This window comes from Synchiropus splendidus, chromosome 12 (assembly GCF_027744825.2).
Source record: "Synchiropus splendidus isolate RoL2022-P1 chromosome 12, RoL_Sspl_1.0, whole genome shotgun sequence".
NCBI classification, from domain to species: Eukaryota; Metazoa; Chordata; class Actinopteri; order Syngnathiformes; family Callionymidae; genus Synchiropus; species Synchiropus splendidus.
The window spans coordinates 21393356-21413432 of NC_071345.1; the positions used below are offsets into that span (position 1 = coordinate 21393356).

Sequence of the window (20077 nt, forward strand, 5' to 3'; positions counted from 1 at the left end):
AAAGCGATAAGTCCCTAGAAGGCAGTGTTTTTCTAAGAATTGGTCCCTACAAGTATAGCTATACAAGTTACACACGGACACACCCATGGAATTGAGCGGTCACTGCCTTGGTTTAACAAGCAATAAACACAAAACCACTCTTTATTGACGTGAGACAGAGTTCAAAGATGAAGCGATCATAACCACTGTTGCATCATTACTCACAACTTTACAGTGGTTACGCGTCTCAGCAGCTCTTTAATGCAGTGACCGGCCCCATCTGCCCCACTAATTTAAGTGCAAACACACACTCTGTGGGGAGAATGGTTCTAAGAATGAAACGTTCCTGCAAATCGCTCCTTGAACTAAAAAGGTTTATACCAGAACTGGAACAAGTATCTGTCAAATGACTGTTTACGCCACAATAACCCCCAATAAAAGAGGTCGTGCTTCACCCATTTGCACATAAATTGAGACACTAAATCATACAAATCGTTTTTTTCCCAATATTGTAAATTGAAGGTGAATAAATATTTGCTCACTACTAGTGAGTATTTAGTGCATGAGCTTTTCTCACCATCCCATACAACACATTTTTACTGTAAATTTAAAAGATTTAGCTATGACCTGCAAAAGTGAAGGGTGCATTGAGGGACATTATGATCCATTTAATCTCAATAGTTGTTGCCCACATATCATAATTTTGCATGGCAAATGTTTTATCTTCAGAACTCTAAGGAAACTAACATAAGCATAATCACATCCACAGTCTACATGTTTGTAAAATGTATATTTGCACAGCCTTCAGAAGGAAAAAAAAACATTTCTGAATGACACACTCCTCGTGGCGAAATGAGGATAATCCCATGTGACATCAGGAGGAAAGAAATAGGGAGGGATGCAGGGTGAATGAGGTTTGCAGCAGAGTAGATTCCAGAAGCAAGAGGAAAAACAATGAACGAGACTAACATGGCATTACTGGTAGCGGTGGTAGAAACGTCAGCCGAAGAGATTATTCCGCACTTGGCACATTTGAGCGTCATATTGTACAGTGGCACTGTCATCTGACTGCAAAGTCAAATTATCACACTGTAACATACATAAACAGATACAAATGCACCAGCACACAGACTCGTTCACAAGTCACACTAACAGTGAAGACTCTCACACAGTCTCTCTCTCAGGGCCAGCACAGAGTCACTTATTAGTAGTCCCCTTTGTTTTTTTTTGTTTTTTTTTTCAAATACTGATCATTATGTTTTTCCATTTGTTGTCAATTACCACTTCAGTAGTGAATTCAAATATTTTACTAAATTGAACAGATGATGTCTGAAGAGGCTAATGTGTGTGTGTCTGTGTGTGTGTTTTTAATGACTCAAAATTTCAATTTCAATAGCAGATATGTAGATTAATGCAGAAAAGTGAAATTTGATTTATTACTGAATTAGTATAAGAGAAAGTACACTCTTTTTAGAGTACATAACATAACACATAACAGAGTACGTAACATATTTCATCGCGACTTGACTTGATTCACATTATAAAGATCACCATTTAATAAAAAATAATAGGACTCAAAAGGGTGACGTCACACCACAATGCATTGTGGGCTAGTTAACTCCAACAGTGTTAACTGGGTCGCTGCACTGATTACACATTGTTCTGTTCTGCACAATTTGGTTTTACTGTTAAAATTTGAACACTTGCAAAATGTAGTGTAGTGTAATAAACTGCCACACTGTTCCCATGACCAAAAAAATTGGTGACAGTATTACAGTCTCCTCTAAAAATAAATAAATAAACAAACCTTGTTTATTATCCATCTCTCCTGCAAATTGAGGGCATCAAACACAGCATTTAGGTTATTCAATCGTCAAATGAATGTTGTTGATATAACAGAAATATCAGGTAAATGTGGATATTGTTTCTAATCCTTACACTTGATGCACTCCACTCTAAATGTAGAGCGGAGCACGGCTGTCACAGGCGAGAAAGAATGAGAATAGGTTCCGCAGTATTTATGTTGTTAAATCGGTCAAATATATGGTTTGCTACTTTCTGTCTTCTTAGTGTTCATCTTCTACAAATCATCAAGACATATTCCTATCACAGATTATTAGCCAGGAGATCCATTATCTGCCTTGCACTAAGTTGGCTTACAGTTCCTAAAATACCTTCTTCTGTGTAGTTCTACTCTAGCTATGGCAAATTTACAGCTAAATCTTTAACATTCACCTGCTCAGATTCCTTCATTGGCGTTGTAATTCATGTTGTCTTGATTGTTTTCATTTTGGATAACATTTATTCAGTACTCTTGTCACAAACCCCCTCCGTTTGATCTATTTGGTTTGGACTGCTTCCTGCTCCCGCCTTTCTCTCTGCCTCTCTTCCAGGATTGGGGGTCTTTCCCGCCACAGACACACACACCTGAAGCCAATCCTGCAATCATCCCCGCTCACTATTTGAACACCGGCCAAATGACAACCGATGTCAGTTCATCACATGTTTTCACCCTGGTATAGTTCTCTGTGTTCGACTTGACGTCTTGGATGATTCCTCTCTGGTCCTTGGATGTTTCAGTTTGTGAGTTTTGCTGATTGATCTCTTGTTTTCGAGTGTGTCTGTGCCTGCTGACCTGGTTCCTCTTCCCCCCAATCCTGTGGACTCGTTTCGCTTTCCTGGACTTGCGACGCGCTCACGGACGCTTGTTAATTCATTTGTTTGTTGGATTCCCCTGTCCTGAACCCCATTGAGAATTTGTAGGGTATTGTGAAGAAGCTGAAAGACACCAGACCCAACAGTGCACATGAACTAAAGGCCGCTATTGAAGCATCCTGGGCATCCACTACCTCAGCAAAGCCACAGGCTGTTTGCGTCCATGCCATGCCACATTGATGCAATAATCCGTGCAAAAGGATTCCCAACCAAGTACTGAGTGCATTAATGGACAGTTTCAAATGATTTTTGTTTTGCTTGTTTTTTTTTTTTTTTAACTTGGTCTGAGGAAATATTCTAATATTTTGAGATAGAATTTTTGAGTTCTCTTAAGCTGTAAGCCATAATCAGCAATATTCAAATAAAAGGCTTGCAATATTTCAGTTGATTAGTAATGAATCCAGAATGACATTTTTGTTTTTTAATTGTATTTCAGAAAATAAAGAACTATCACAAAATTCTAATTTTCTGAGATAGTCCTGTATTTAGTCTTTAAAACTGGTGAACTCAATCTCCAGTCCGTGTCTACATGTGGGTCTCCCAACTATGTTCCTCACAATTCTGCATTTCAGTTTTAGCCTATGAAACCTCAAGCTAAACTTTGATAGTCTACGATTGTCAAAAAAGAAATGTGTTAGGCATTAGCTTACCAGTGAAGACAGTCTCTGGCTTTGTGAGTCAAACAAAAAAAAAAATGTGCAGTGTTTTATCTTGGAGTCAGCAGTGCTACGTCAGCACAGATCAACAATGTATAGAATGTGACAAACTCACTTTGGCAGATCGTCAACACGTAACTGTTCATGATCTAATATCACACAACCCATGCCATGGCAATAACTTGTTTTCAACCAATGAAAAACAAAATATTGTAAGTGTCTGTAGAAGTAACACTTGTTCTGAAAGCAAATTGTTGTTCTAACCATATAAGCAAATGTGAAGATGCACTTGCATGCAGTTCGTGTTTTTATGCGAACATGTTTAACTTTACAGTCTTTGGCAGATGGAAGTATGACTGTGACAAGAAAACATGTTTGGAATAATAAAAAAATTCTATATTGCACACGGTTGAATTGTCAATGGAACATAAGTATTTTCACAATATAGTGATTGTATTTGATGCATCCATGCTTCGTGTGTTTGCAATACATCAATTTCTGTGAGTTACGATTCAACTTTCAACAAAACAAGCGCCACCAGATAGTTATTTAACTGTTAAGAGTCTACAGATACCTGCTTGGTGCAACTGCGTTCTCTTGATTTGTGGGAACTATTCAAGTGGGGGGGCACACTATTGTAGGACAATAACATTTCAAAATGGAATAGGAGAACCATAAAATCTGTCTGGAGTACACTGCACAAACATGAACTGTCACAGAATCCTGCTAGATACAGTGGTGGGAGAATGAGGAAGGAGAACGTTAGCAATAGTGACATCCCTGTATGAGAGCACCTCTCGATCGCCACATTCAAACATGAACAACAGTGGACACAAACACTAAAATACATAGACACCCTGATATGCCTGCGCACATGCGTTCATACAAACATACAGAGAGAAAGAACTCATCTCTTGGCATCAATACTATAGATGCACAAAAAATTCTGCCACTTCGTTATTTATTTTATAAGACTTTTAGCATTGGCCCATCACGACTGAAACCGCAAGTGCGTCGGGATGTCCTGATGCAACTATTCTGCCAACCGTCTGAGTACTGCCAAGTGAGTACTTGCCAATTCCAAGTACTGACACAAGTACTTTATAATAGCTTAACAACGACTTTATGCTTTTTTTTTTTTTTTTTTTTTTCAGCATGTTCCCTGAACAAACGTGACATCTAGTAGATCAATGTTTCGATTCATATCCCTTCGATCCAACTACATTGATCTGTGCCCGGCAGGTCGGCTTTCCGGACAGCATATATACACAAAATCTTAAATTGTTTTAAAAAGTAAGCAATTTTATGACAATAAAGTCGTTAAGCATCATTCAATTGAGCCGACCTTTCTCTGACTGTGACATGACATCATCACCGTGCTCCTCTGCTCCAGCAGTAAACATAGCCGAATGGGGACGGTAAAGTGGAAGCGGCGGAGTGGGAAATGCTGTCATTGCGGTCCAGTGTTAGGAGACATTAGCGTTTTTTGCAAGAATGCAGATATACTTAATAGGTCGTCTTTACGGTCTGTTGGACATGTAAATGTGAAGTAAAGTATAACTTCACCACGACTAATCCCTCAAACTGCTACCTCCAGCACTGTGGTCAGGTGAGCTACCATTCAAAATATTCTATTTGTGTGTATGTATATATATATATATATATATATATATATATATATATATATATATATATATACACACACACACACACACACACACTACCGGTCAAAAGTTTTAGAACATGTTTTTATTTTCCTTTTAATTTGCTTTCATTACTTTACATGAACTATCTAAAAGGGGACACACAAAGAAAACTAGACAAGATGAGCAAAATTATTCACAATTACAAGGCTGACAGATTTGCACTGAAAAATCAATGCCCCAGAAGAAAGCATCAGGGCATGCAAAGTCCATGAGCACAGCATAACATTAAGAAATTGTGAAATATATTGAGTGCCTGAGCCTTAGAAAGCAATGGAGGAAGGCCTCGGAAGACTAAAATAAAGAAATTACCATGTCACAGGGCAACCTCAAAAAGGACCAAGCAAAGTTGCCAAGAAATTATTCCAAGCTCACCAAAGACCTCTTTGTCAACAAGAAAACTGGGAGTCTCTGGAGAATACTGAAGAATGAATTTCAGAGCATCACAGTAAGATGTACAACATCGACAAGTTGTTTGCCAGACATCACCCCAAAGGACATTTCACGAATCCATCCACCTGAACACCAGTTGGATATTCAGACCTACAGTCTGGAGGGAAGACAACTCATTGTCGGAAAAGTAACACTAATAAAGGACATCTTATCTAATATAATTGCACAGTGTTTTTTTGTTGTCACCTCACAGAAAAAAAGTAGAAGTGTGATCATTTTGATCTTATAGCACCAAATAACATAAATAATATTCTTTTCATGTTAACGATTCAGCTGACTAACAAAACCCAAAGTGTATTTCATTTTCCTATATGCATACCAAAGCAAGTCAAAAGTATTTCATTTACTGTGGTCCGTGTGACAGTGAGTGTGCGCCCTAATACTATGATAGAAGATGATGGATTTCTCATACAATGAAAATGATATTGAACTACTGTCAGAGATTTTCCTACACTTATGATTCAGCTTTTATTTTGTTCCCTTGACTCCCGTTTTGTTTTCTCCCTCCTTCCTTCCCGTGTTTGTGGCACACGGTTGGAGCCAATCAACCCTTAACCATTAAGGTTTAAGAACACCTGGACTCCAGCAATGTGTGCCAGATGGACTCATTTGCTCCAACTGGTAATCTGCTCTGTTTGTTCTTCTCTGCCGCCGTACATTTTATTCGTCGTTTGAATTATCTTCTGTTCACCTTTCTAATCCCAGGTGCTCTGAGTTTTTTGTATTTAGATTTCTTTGTTCTCTTTGTTCTCCCTGTCTGTAAAGCAGGGTGGGCGGAGCTGTCAGTGGTTTATTACTAGAGTATGGCTGACTACTGAACATGTATTTCATACAACCTGATGTCACCTGGAATTCTAATAGAATGTCATTCACTGACGTCGCTTTGGGGTGCGAAGTGAGCATCGAGGCACACCACATTAGAGGGGAACGCACACAAACACAGAAGACAGGTGGGCTTGAACAAAATTTAACTCTGTATATGTGCAATTCTGTTCCACATTTTAGTCAGAATTATTAATCAATTTAAATACATTACAGCTCTTTAGCTACTTGGTTCAAGACTCACATTGACTTTGGGGGAAAAAAAACCAAATCATGCCTGTAACAATATAGTGACCATTCTAAGAATCCAAATAAATGCACTTCTTGAGTCTTATTATGAGGAATGACCATTCTTTGTCTCTGTGTGCCACTGTGCCTGAACATGCACAAGTAAATTGAGAAAGTCAAGAAAAAGTAGTTCATTACAAACACAGTAATGGTTTAAGCATAAAGAATTTTGCAGTTCATTCATGTTGTCTTGGGTAAAAAGCAAATAACGTAGCGAGATAACGTCAGTTAAAGGAAGAATCAGGATTGCAGATTGTAAACCGCATTTGTCCACAAGAAAAATGGATGGTATTTTAAGTTAGTGAATTGCAATGTAGGGCCTTCTGAGGCAGTTGTATTCCTGATTGAGGAGCCCTGAGTGAGAGAGAGGGGGAGACTGTCCATACTCAAATTGTACATATCAGACAGCATAAATAGGTGCAGTTGAACACAGAGATCATTGATGAAGCAAACATTGAAATCAAGTGAAAATACATGAAAATAAAAAGTAAATGTAATATGAATATCTATGGCGACAGAACCAGTGACCAAGTAGAGGGGAGCAGATATACAACTTTTTATTTTTTAGTTTCCACAAAGCTCAGGGCTTCACCCCTAGCTAGCAACAAAGCGGATTGTAGTCACGTTTGACTGGATTGCTCGGCTACATAATAGAAACAGAAAGAATATGAATGAAATACCAGCTAGTTTAGTGACGAGAATCAGCCCACAATCAGTCACAAACCAAACTTATTTCGAAAAAGGGATCCGATTTGGTTGTGTGGCTTTATTTTGGATTCAAACAAGACGACTAGCAGCAATCTCAGGTGATTTGCCAGACAAGTTTTTCCCTCAATGCAGCACCACAGGTAAACCAAGCAATTCTTTACGAACACCTCAAACGTTACACCACATAGTGCAATGTGAATGAGGAAGCCGTGCAAGGAACACCTTGCACAATGCGACACCATACCCACAGAACTCCAGCAGGAATAAAACAATAAATTAAGCAATTGCTTACCATCCAGCAAAAGATACGGTTCAATACACACCGTCGAAAATGACAGATTTTGAAAGATGATTTAAACATTTACCAATTTTTCACAAGTTGCACTGCCAGCTATGTACATCAGTAAAGCCAAAGCAGGTGACAGACTGGTTTCTGGCTAGTAATCTTTAAATGCCAAATTATCACTGACACCTTCGTAGGACAGAAGATTTGTTTCTAATTGTTGCATATTTTTTTTACAATTTCAATGGCCAGTTGAATGCTTTTCTTCAAAACTCTTCAGAATAACCTTAAAGAAACAAGTTCACGAAGTGCAACAAGTCCATTTGGACACTTAAGATGAAAAATTGAAAAAAAAAGAAAAAAATTAAAAATGCACTTAATTAACATTTAAAATTGTTTTTGTTTTAATGCTACTTGAGCTACTTTAATAAATGACGATGACTGTCAGATTCTATTCTAAGAATGCTGCAAATTGAGAAAGTGAAAAACAAAAATTAATTTATTTATAATTTAATATTTCATTTTTAACGACAGACAAATCTTGTTTGTGCCTTGACTTACACCGACTCATGAGGGAACATGAGTTTTCTTTTTCTTCAATACATACCTAACATAATATAAAAGGCTTTAGGAGGTTCCTTCAGGGAAAATGAGGACTAGTAACTGTTAATTTTTAAATACTGGCTTTCCTTGCATGCTGCTACTAAAGGCAGCCGATCCAGTTCATTTAATTACCCTGATGTTCGACCAATGTAGATCACTGCAGTGTTTTATTTTTTGGGGTGGCAGAACCCTACATTACATTACATTAGATTCGATGGCCTTTAAAATGTATAATAGATGCATACATAAGCCCCACTTTCACATGACACATAAGAGACAAATGAAAATCAAAACAATGTGACACACTGAACGAGCTTAATTCACATGTTGATCGCTGATCTGATCCACTGTAGATGACCCTGAAGGCCACGTGGCCCAGTGGCAGTCGTATGCTGAACTTAAATAGATTTAAATGTGCCTTAGTGGCATCAATTGAGGCAAAAGAGAGGTCACGTGATTTTGTGTGTTTCACTAGGTTGCCGCTTTGTGTCCGGCATACATCATTTCATTTGTTTTAGCTTGGGACATAGATCACCACAGTTCCATATTCCAGTTCTTTACTTTGTACAACATGCCGCACAAGTGCAAGTTTTAATCACACTATGGGGCTATAACAGGGACAGCTTACATTGGCATTGAAAAAAAAAAAAACATTGGCTGAAAAACAATATAGGCATTGAAAAAATAAATATTGGCTCAAAAAATAAAGACAGAAATATATTCTTAAAGTTGATAATAGCACTAGCATTTTTCAGCCAATATTCCATTTTTCAATTCCTATATTCTTTTTTTCAGCCCATATTTTTCAATTCAATTGTTCGTCTTTGGTGTTCTCTTCAAAGTGCCTCTGTTTTAGGGGGAGAGGGTAGGGGCGGGGTTTGCACTATGTCTGTATATCATTTGCATAATGATGTAACGTTCAGTGTTCGGTGAAGCTAATGCATAAGGAGCCCCAGACCTGACATGGCAAAAAAAAAAAAAAAAAAAAAAAAAAAAATCCAGTACGGGCTTGTGTGCACCTCTCGCGCCAGCGTTGGCTCATGTGCCAGACCTGTTTAAGTTGAGATGTACGCATTGGATTAATTAAGAACAACCCAGTGCTCTGGCCATTATCCGGATCCTCTGCTGATCAGACATAGTATGCAGTGAAGCGGCGCGATCCAACGGAACCAGTGGGAACGGCGCAGTTCAGGGCTCCCACCTCCGTCTTTTGGCTCGCCGCCGCTCTCGAATGCCATGACTCATGGAGTGCATGCCTCAGCAATGTCCAAGTTGACGGTCTAAACATGCCTCAGTATACTCGGTATACTCAGACAAAACTGTGTAGCATCAGGCATTTTTCCATCCGTCGATTCTCGTGTGTGCAACACAGCAGTTTTAGAGATGCAACGCGCCTGGACGTGACGTCACGCCAGTAATTACTTCATATTGGTTGGCTTGGCGATCTGCACATAGCATTTAGAAAACCTTATGTACAAGTATCTTCTCCAGCCAAAATATCATAGGTGCAGGAACCAGATTGAAAAACAGAGCCAGCATGTTAGTTAGCACGCATTCCCCACCTGAACTAGCATGTTTCCTCCAAAAACGTATCTCTAACACTGCAGTGTTGCATACACAAGAATCAACAGAAGGAAAAATGACTTACTTGAGGTTTTGAAGTGGAATTCGACATCTTCAACGTGGTGCATGAGCTTCACAAACACTGTCAAACACTGAACGTTACACCAATATGTAAATCACATGCAGACACAGCGCAAACCCGTCCCTTCCCACTCTATCATCCCCTTTGCCTCCTTCCCGCCCTGCACACTAAAACAGTGCCACCTTGAAGAGAACTTGAAAGATGGCATTGAAAAAAAAAAGTACTGGCTGAAAAAATATACGAATTGAAAAACAAAATATTGGCTGAAACATTTTTGTACTGAGGTTGACAACTAGAATAGTCTTAAAATAAAAAATAAGAATATATTTCTACATTTATTTTTGTGTAATTCCTGTTTAGTATTAGGGCTGGGCGATATTGAGAAAAAAACTAATCTTGATATGTTTCGGCTATATCTCTATATATGATATATAGCTTGATATCTCTGCCCCAATCTGAAGTATCGCCGTATAAGTGCAGCCGTTTGTTCTTTTCTTTGCAACGCATTCTGTCGTGCCCGCTTCTCTGGGTGCCGCCATGTTGAATGAGTTAACACACACACACAAGCCGCTTACAGGCAAAGGGAGGGGTAGGGGAAGGCACAGCCATATATGGCTCTGGGGCAGGGGAAACCAGTGCCTTTGGGAACGCAAGAAGGAGGCGGGGCGGACAGCTCCACAGCAGTGAAGGGGAAAAAAGCAGAGTGGCAAAATCTTCGACGTGCCATAATCTTTCTCGATTTCATGAAAAATCTAGAGAAATCACAACTCTTATTTAGTATCATCATTAGACAAAAGTAGTAGGTTTAAAGAAATCTTATTTGTCTGATATTTTCACTGTTATCAGCAGTTTCAAGATGCTTTGTGAATTGTATCAGCAACCTATATCCTGGAGAGAGAGAGAGTAATGAACAAGAACAATATTGGAAACTCAAAATATTTATTACTAACGGTAGGTTTAAAATTATCTGGATAGATAGGTCATTATGACTTCAGTTATAAGTAGTTTGTAAGCTGGAAAGACATTTAAAATATTTGCAAAAGTCAGAAAAGCACAAAATGCATACCCCTGCATAGGTCCCCTTTAACATTTTCATTGGGACAGGATGCTCTGTGTTTCACGTGTTGCCAGGGCCAATATAACTTGTATACTATTATTATTATTATTATTATAAAGGTCTTTGATGTTCTAAAGTCATGTGACTTAATGATCTAATTAGTGATTTAAAGCGGGAAAAACATGAAAGTCCAACTATGGAAAACTATATATAAAATATGTAAAGGTTAAAGTAGCAACTGCATTAACTGTACTGATTTCATAGTTTTCAGTTGTCACAAAAGAGAAAAATTCTTTGCACATGATTAAGGTGAAAACAAATATGTATATAGTCATTGTAGTTTAATTTTGGTGCCGACTACATCTGATTTGTTTTCACTCACTGACAACTACCGGCAAAAGAGCTCAATATGTGAACACAAACGTGTTTCACTGGACAGTATCCTTCTGTGAAAACCCTGGCTTACTTAAACTGTTCTAAACAATGCCTGCTCCCGTTTACTTGAGTCAACAAAGATGAAATGAAGCAGCAAAGTCACATAAATGGCAAACAATACTGAAAACAAAGAGCAGCTGCAGCAAAACGTGACACATTAAAAAAAAAAAAAATAGCTGCAATGAAATGAGTCACCTTCTTACTTAGAATGAGCAGGACCGATAACCAGTCTGTGATACTGTTTCACTTGGCCCCGCTGGAGACTAACACTGACAGTTGAAGAATGTGCATTTGGGCTCGCCTGAAGTGATTTTGCCACATCTATCAAAGAGATTTTCTTGTTCGCCAACTATTGATCATATTGTATCAAAGCTTGTTCCTATGCCAGTTGAATGTGTGCACTCCCCAAATCCTCATTCAGAACCTATCTGCAGACTGGTTATGGGTGACTGTTTGTCATGGAAGTGTGGTTTAAGGCATACCCCGCCCTCTCCTTTAGTTTCATGTCAGTAATGCCATCTTTGGACACCAGTTTGTTAAATACGAGAATCCCAATAACCATGTTAACCTGGGGAAAGAGAAAAAAAAACAAATGGTTAAAATATAGAAATTGAATCACACAAACACATATTGTCCACACACATACAGTACATACATACATGTGTCTTACAGCAGTTCTTAGATAATGGTTGTATTGAGCATTTACATTTCTTAGATGTCTTACAGAAATACAATTTCATTGGTATAAATCAGAGATTCCAAACGTTTTCAGAAGAATAGGTAGATATTTGTTTTTGATTGATTGACTTTCCGATACAATCAGACCCATTTTCTGATATTGAGTACTGATATAGGTAATAAATAATATACCATAACAATATTTTATTTGCTTATTTAAACACACAAGCATGGAATCACTGCCATAGATTTCACTATTAACCTTTCAAGTTTTGTCTCTGCAATCAAAGCCTGTGCTGGACATAAAATATATAAGATTCTGGTGCTGCCTTCTGGTTTACATTTAGAGTGTTGCCCTATTTGTCGCAGGGTGATGTTCCAGGACCACATTCAGTAGTCAGAAAAACAGCGAAGCAGCAGCACCATAATGTAACAGTAACACATATCTTCAAATAACTAATATCTAAATGACTAATATCGTTAGAGTTATCTCGAACTATGATTTTGAACTACGATCAAGAAAAAAAAAAAAAGTAAAATTGACAGGCCAACACACTGCTGGATCTGATCAAAACAACAGTGTTGAGTTACATTTATAACTACATTCATGAACTAAGCTCCTCCAGAAAAGCATGCTCCGCTTTGGTGTTGGGTTTGACACAGCTCTTTTACAACAGAATGCAAATAATGTCGACATATAGTGTTAAATTATGAACTTTTTCCGGATTCACGTCACTTTTCAGGATCTCATTTCCAGTCTGAACGATCCTCTGTGCTGCATGGAACTCCATCAAAAATATTACCAATTTGAAGCAGAGCAGCGGTCCGCCACAGAGCCACATATCAGAGAACATATTTATTACATGAGGGCCAGCGACCACCCTCATATCAGGTGCTGTCAAGATCGACCATTTGACCAGTACAAGTATAGCAAAATAGGCTAGTGCGCATGACTTTCTGAAATTGTGATTTCAGAAAAAAGTCAAATAATAAAGTACAAATCAAACTCATAAAAACACAATGTGCCTACTGAGTCAGGCAAAAAGACCCTCCACATGCCTTTCAAAGTAGAGTATGCTATGGGGGGATGAGATTGCACAGCAATTCATTAACCCTTTAAGTGCAACAGTGGCAACCTTGATATACGCAACATTGCTCCATTTAAAGAAGTCAATCCGCAAACATGGAGGTTGATGTGTTTTCTTGCAAATGGCTGTCACCTGCATTTATGGCTATGTGACAGCATTTTGGAGTAAAGAGGGTGAGTCATCATCATGGTTGCTTGAGAGAAGAGGAAGAGTATGACCAATGGATCAGATACACATCTGAAAAGTTATGTAACTCACAATGGCCAGTGCCTGGTGACATCATAATACAAACATTTTATTAGTGAGTTTACTGACAAACTCTAGATCATTTCTCATTTTCAGTATGCCATTAAATCTTTAACCAGTATTTAAGGTGCAACTTCAAAAGTCTGATCGCCATGGATTCCTTAGAGACTTCAACTGAATATTGGCAATGCTATGTCCCTTGGTGCTGCACCTCCAAGTTTGTAAAAATAGGTTTTCTCAGCAATGCTTAGGTGAGACTGAAAAATATATTGACTAGATTAATTAATTATCGATCATAATTAACTAATCGCCCATTTTTAGTCGCCCGATAGCACTAGCTTTAGAGTTGTTCAATGTGTGAATCAATGGTTATGGCAATTATAAAATAACAACAATCCATGTAGATATAACCTAAGACTGTCATGACTCTCTTGAGAGAACGTAACCTTGTTTCGGTGAACTTAACCCTCAATTGCCTTTCTTGCCCCTGGTCATGATGTAGAATTGTTTTGCCATTGTGTTCAATATAAAAGGGGAAGGGGAAGACAAAATGGAGAGACAAGTGGAAGAAATACCAAGACTACAGCAGCAGCAGGTCCTACGAAGGCATAAAGAAGCCCCCCTTCCAGCGAGAGCCAGCAGCTGGTTGGCAGTAAGGTGTTAATAGGGGGGGAAATGGAAGAGAAACACTTTATTTGATGGTACAAGTTTTCAGATGAGTCAAATGTGATGATGATGGAGAACACTTACTAGCTGGGTGTCCCGTATCCCTTGGCTTTGGTGAAACCAACCGAGATAGCCACCACCAGGGCAGGGAGACCTGGGGGGAGAGTGGATAATTAGGAAAAAATATTTTTTAAGGCGTGAACATGAGCGACTGTACACTGAATCATTTATGTTCAAATATGTTCAAACACAATTTTATGGTAGCAACAAACATTATTAGTTTCATTTTAACACAGATTGGATATTGTACATCTGTGTTGTATATTGTGTATAATACAGATTTGTCTTTGTTTTACATTGTTGCATTCAGCTGACTTTCTCAATCCTTGAGGCCCAATCCTTCACAATATCTTGTTGAGAGTGTTGAGAGTGGTGACAATCTGTGTCATCCTGACAAAAACAAAGGTACCCACCCCAGCCTAGGCACAGGAAACGCTTGCGGATTATTCGGTTCCTCAGGTGGCCTGTGACAGCCATGTATGACTGCCAGGCCTCAGTTAGTACCCAGCAGAATGAGGAGAGGAAAAAGAAATGAAGAAATGCTGCAATCGTGGTGCAAACAATCTGAAAAGATACAAGTGAAATACCAAGTGAAAAAAATAAAAATAAAAATAAAGTGACAATGTACGACGAGCAAAAAACAAGAATCGACTTTACTGATGAACGGAGAACATGAATAGGGGGAAAATTACTCAAATCGGACTAAAAATTAGTACATGCGTCTCTGGTTAGGTTTACAGTGTTACCAAGTCTACTCACTTTGTTTCTTGTCTGAGTCTGTCCGATGAGGATTAAAGCATTTGACGAGACGATGGACAGACAGAAGTTAATGAGGATGACCGAGCGTTCAGAGCGGATGTACCTGCAAGTAAGAAACTATATCAGACGAATATGAAGAAAGAGGATTTCTTCCGTGCAGTGCTTCTCAAATATTTTCACTGTGACCCCCCCTCAGGAGGAAGAAAACAGTAGATATATATAGAGTCATCTCAAGATGTTCCCATGGAATAAACAATTTTTCTTGACCAATTGTTAAGCAATGATTATAATTGTCTTCATCTTTCCAGAAGAGTATAAATAGAGGGAAAATGTTCTGGTCGTTCTCATTTTCTAATCATTTCGACCAAGAAGAAGGAGCTCAATGACGATCTGCGTCAACGTCTTGTGCAGGCTCACAGTAAGGGAGAAGGTTACCAGGCCATGTCAAATGTGCCTTTGTCAGCAGTCCAGAGTATCATCAACAAGCACAAGCAGTTCAACACTGTCAAAAACCTCAGTGGACATGGCAGGAAGCATAAGGTGCTTGTTTTCCTGACTGATGACTTAAAAGATCAGCGTCTTCACAGCAATCAACGATGAATAATAAACAAAACACACACCATAGGCTTAGTTTAGGGAATGACATAGCGAACTAAGTAATTGTGTTGATCGTGGATCTAATGACGATCGAAGTTTGAGTACCGCAACTCTCATTGGCATTGGATGGGTGGGCTTGGTCCATGTACGGCAGGGTGTATTGTTTATGTTACAAAGTTAAACGTGATTCTTCAAACAATATTTTGACATTTTGACAAAATAGCACTTACTTTTTCGACATATATTTCCGGTATAAATCCCGACAGTAACTTGACCAAAACCGCAACCAGTTCAGTCACTCCGCAGCGCGGCTCATTTGGTGAAGAACCGCATGAAAGTGGGCCAAGAGCCGCATGCGGCTCGGGAGCAACATGTTGGCCAGGCCTGTACTGGAGGATCCAGTCTATCATTTGTAAGACAGCTTTGCCTTTTTCTGCCGAACCATCTTGTCATTCACTTTGTGGAAATGAGTTTCATCTCTGTCCCTTTTCATAATGTTCACCTCCAGTCTTCTCTTATGAGTGGATGCTTCCAAGCTACCGTTGGTCTCTTGCCTATCAAAACGGCTCTCATCCGAGGTAATGACATAGCGGGAGGAAAGGCGATGCCAGTTCCTGACATGGCGGATAACATTATAATGAGGATGAAGAGTTTGGTTCAGCTGAACAACCTTCTCTGATTAACCCCAGCATGTGAAGTAACAAGGGCAAAGGCGAAGGATACCAATGCTGACTTCTCTGACTCTTTCTTTTTAGCAGAAAAGTTGCCAAATAAAAGTGTTGTTGAAGGAAAGACTTGGAGGTTTGCAGTGCAGTACCAAAGTGGTCCATCGCTGCTGTTTTGACTGCTACTCAAGAAGAGTCACTTGAGGCTCAGTTTTTTTTTTTTTTTTTTTTTCATCACTAGTCAGGACTGTGAAGAGAAGAAGGTTGATCGATCGCTGGTTAAGTAGTATTGTTAGTGATGCACATCACGTAGTGGAACCTACATCATTTAGGAATTTGGTCATGTCAGCAACACCTACCTATGGTCCTGAAACATTTCTTTTGGCTGGGCTGAAAGATGTCATCTTTGTCAACTTTCAGGCAAGTCAAATCAGGTGGCAACCCCAGGTCCTCTCTGTCCTATGCCAGTTATTGGTGAGCCTTTTGAGAATGTCAACGATTGTATGGGCCCTTTGCCCAGGACAAGATCACGGAATCAGTTTTAGTTAACAATTGTACCACCACTGGATTCCGAGGAGCAAATCCACTGCAGAAAATCAGAGATCCAGTTGTTGTCACGGCTTTGGACAAGCCATTTCTCAAGTACTTGGGATTGATCATTTGACCTCTCGTCCATACCATCCTGAACGGTGGGTGATGCGCAAATATATCTTTGACCATCCAGTAGACTAGGATGATGGTGTGCCATTCCTGCTGTTTGCTGCTGGGAAGGCAGTTCAAGAGTCATTGGGGTTCAGCCCAGCTGAGTTGGTCTTCGGCTGGGAGCTAAGGGAGCAGCTAAGACTTTACACTAAGACGTGTTTGAAGTCAATTCCTCAGTACATAAAAAAAGCTGAGGGATCGCATGAACCTCGCCGACAAGGAAATCCCATGTCTCAGGACCAGCGATCAACATGCAGCAGTTAGTTTGTTCCAGCCAGGTGACAAAGTATTGATCATTACACCTGTGGTTTGCCATGTTCCTAGCACCCTTGTCTACAAGATTCTCTGGTTGTCATATTATGGAGTAGACGGTCAGTGAGAGGAACTGCCACATTGTCAGTAATCTCACTCACTGTGTTCAACGTGTTGTGAGAGCAGCGTGAATCAATCAAGACACTCCTGATTATGCAGCTTGTTTCCTCCATTTCCTTGTAAAATAAACATGACATGACTCTTTCATGTTTAGTTTTGGTTGTGAAACGCCACATTCTGTTACAGCCATGGCGGAGGTCCGTCATCAGTTAATATCTGAGGTGACGACGACTCATAGTGCAAAGAATTGACATAGAATAAGGTGGGCAAGCTGATGGTGGTAAATACGTCGGCTGATCGTGGCTGATGACGACTTCCTTGAGACCTGGTCTGTCGTGGGTCACAAACCAGCTATTTTGTGCAGAGCGCCGCCAGCTAAGGAGAGAAAAAGGGACATCGCCTGAGGCACAGAGGTGTGAGGCTGCACAGCAGGGGGAGAATCAGAGACAGAACCCGCAGTGTGAAACCGCCTTTAGTCAGCCACCTCACAGTGCTTGTTTCACCTCTTCTGCAGAATTTTGCATTTGACAAATGCAATCTATTACATCACACTGTCGATTTGAAGGGAGAAAAAAAAGGTTCAGGCTTGCTCTGCATGTTGTTGATTTTGAACACAGCCTTACATTCAGCATCCTACACACAAATTTGACATCACAAAGTCAGTTGAGTATGTTATTGATGCAACAGAAATGTCTTCACTGTCAAGTACCATTTCAACAAGCAATTGCAGGGAGATGGTGACTTGCGACAATGAATGTCTTTAACATTACTGGACCTGTGATCGTATCCTGTAGTGGGTCAATCAATGCAAGGGCATTCAAAACACCACATCACGCTATTCACGCCGTCAATTGAGCAGCGAGTTGTTGAGGTCTCTTATTGTTACTTTATGAAGAATAACAAAATGAAGAACAGAGTAACAGGCACAGAAATAAATATTATGGGAGTCTGGCGCTCAACCAAGAAAAAAGACACCCATCAAAAATGGGTGATTTACAAATTTTTAGACTTTAGCGTGGCATAGTGGTTAAATTGAAGTCCATATTAGTTCAGTCTCGTGTTATTGTGTTCTGACATCTGTAAATAATATAAAGGTAAAGTTTCACTATTGAAATTGCTGAGGGCCAAATGTATCCATGCGCCTCCCCGTGAATAAACGAGACATTGCAGCTGCGAATTTTTGAACCACTTCATCAGTAAATCTCTTATAAGTAAAGTCTCTGGACTACTCTGTCACAAGAGTACAATAATAAAACAAGAGTGTAGATATGAATAATTTTTCAAAAGAAAGTCATTTGTGTGAACCCGAAGTACAGAGGAACCAAGCAGCAGTGCAGAACATCATTAAACAGCTGCTCATCTGAAAATGACATTGTGGGTGCCATGTCAAATATATAATAATAATAATAATAATAATAATAATAATAATAATAATAATAATAATAACAACTATGGCTGGCTGGCTCACTATCTGTTGCTGCAGCAAGTAGGCGTCTCTGCACCATCCCAACAGTTAAGTATGATTCATCTGAGAAATCATATTCCAATTATGCAAAACTCGACCAGCGCACTAAACAAAATAAACTCCCTGAATAATAACACGCAACTTTAGATTCAACCAGAAGATAATGCAGATGAATTAACCACTTTCTATAGACAATTGGTTAAAGAAGGGGAAAATCCAGATAGAACAAAAATACATTTTTTTTAATATATTTAAACCTCACTAACTTACTGATGAGAAAATCAAAGGAATAAATATTTAGACTGAAAAACAGGAGAGAATATGTAAATGAAAATGTTTGTTGTTCATGTAGCATTCCAGACTACTTGCTATCCCAAGTTGAAGTGTTACGTTTCAGGATAAAAATCAGCCAGTAGAGCTCATAGTAGCCTGAATAATATTGATGTGGAAACAGTCTGTGGTAGAAGTAGTGTGGGTGTGATTGAGCGTGATTAAAAAACTCAATTCAGTCTAGTTTCATAGCAGAGAAGCATGATGTGTTTATAGAGTACAAAATTGTGTGTGCCACATGAAAAGCAGAGCAGAGAAACACCATTCATCTTAGAACTGCAGGAAAATGATGTTGGCAATATCAATTTTTATGCCAACCAAGTACGAGTACTAGCATTTGAGTACTTTCCAGGGACCATGTACCAATAGTAGTAATAATGTCAACCATTGTAAATACTTACTTTTTTCAGCACATTCCCTGAACAAACATGAATCATATTTCATTTATTATTATTAAGGATGCTCCGATCAGTCGGTCACCGTTCATGATCGACTGATATCAGCGTGATCGAGTGTCAAGTTTGCATCCTGCAGAACATGCACAGGAAGCGCGTTAAAATTAAATACGCCATTTGAAGCACCAGCACTTGATGGAGCATAGAGAGTTTTCGGGGCACATGAAAGTGAGATCGCTGGTTCCTTCTTATTATTTCAAGTTTAGTCTGGATAATCTATGCATATGCCGATGAACAGGCTTTTAGCTAGAGGGTCTCTAAACTGCAAAATTCAGGCGGACACCCAAAATTTTCAATCAGTGCCTGCAAAATACCCTAATGCCCCTAAAAAAATTCCCATAATTGTTTCATCATACCGATTTCCATGAAAAGGGAGTTTCCGTAATTTGCCACGTCTCTTTATTTATGATCCAAATCTCAGATTATTCACATTTCGCGAGTCGTGGCACTCACATTTTGATTTCAAAGCGGCAAGAAAGAGCACCGTGATAGATTGGCGGTCCGACATTGATAACTGGAGGAATACCCGGGTAAGTTCAAAACATCTAGCAATTGTTTATGAAACAAACTCAAAGTATTGTAATCGGATGAGCATTTTCCAGTTTTTTTTTTTTTTTTTTTGTCATCATCCCCGATAGCTGCACCAG

The 20077-nt window shown here is 39.2% G+C and overlaps 1 protein-coding gene across 10 annotated transcripts in view; it reads right to left on the minus strand.

Moving 5' to 3' along the window:
* The window catches only part of LOC128768026 (adhesion G protein-coupled receptor B1-like), a 157600-nt gene that overhangs the window by 27632 nt on the left and 109891 nt on the right, over positions 1 to 20077 (minus strand). For 9 of the 10 annotated variants that reach the window (XM_053880548.1, XM_053880549.1, XM_053880547.1 and 6 more), the window contains 6 exons: positions 14845 to 14947; positions 14499 to 14649; positions 14110 to 14179; positions 13935 to 14001; positions 11830 to 11915; positions 949 to 1047 (listed from right to left, as the gene is read on the minus strand). In XM_053880548.1, the coding sequence (XP_053736523.1) occupies positions 949 to 1047; positions 11830 to 11915; positions 13935 to 14001; positions 14110 to 14179; positions 14499 to 14649; positions 14845 to 14947 (576 nt within the window). The remainder of the gene's footprint in view (positions 1 to 948; positions 1048 to 11829; positions 11916 to 13934; positions 14002 to 14109; positions 14180 to 14498; positions 14650 to 14844; positions 14948 to 20077) is intronic. The other variant, XM_053880550.1, reaches the window with a different exon arrangement.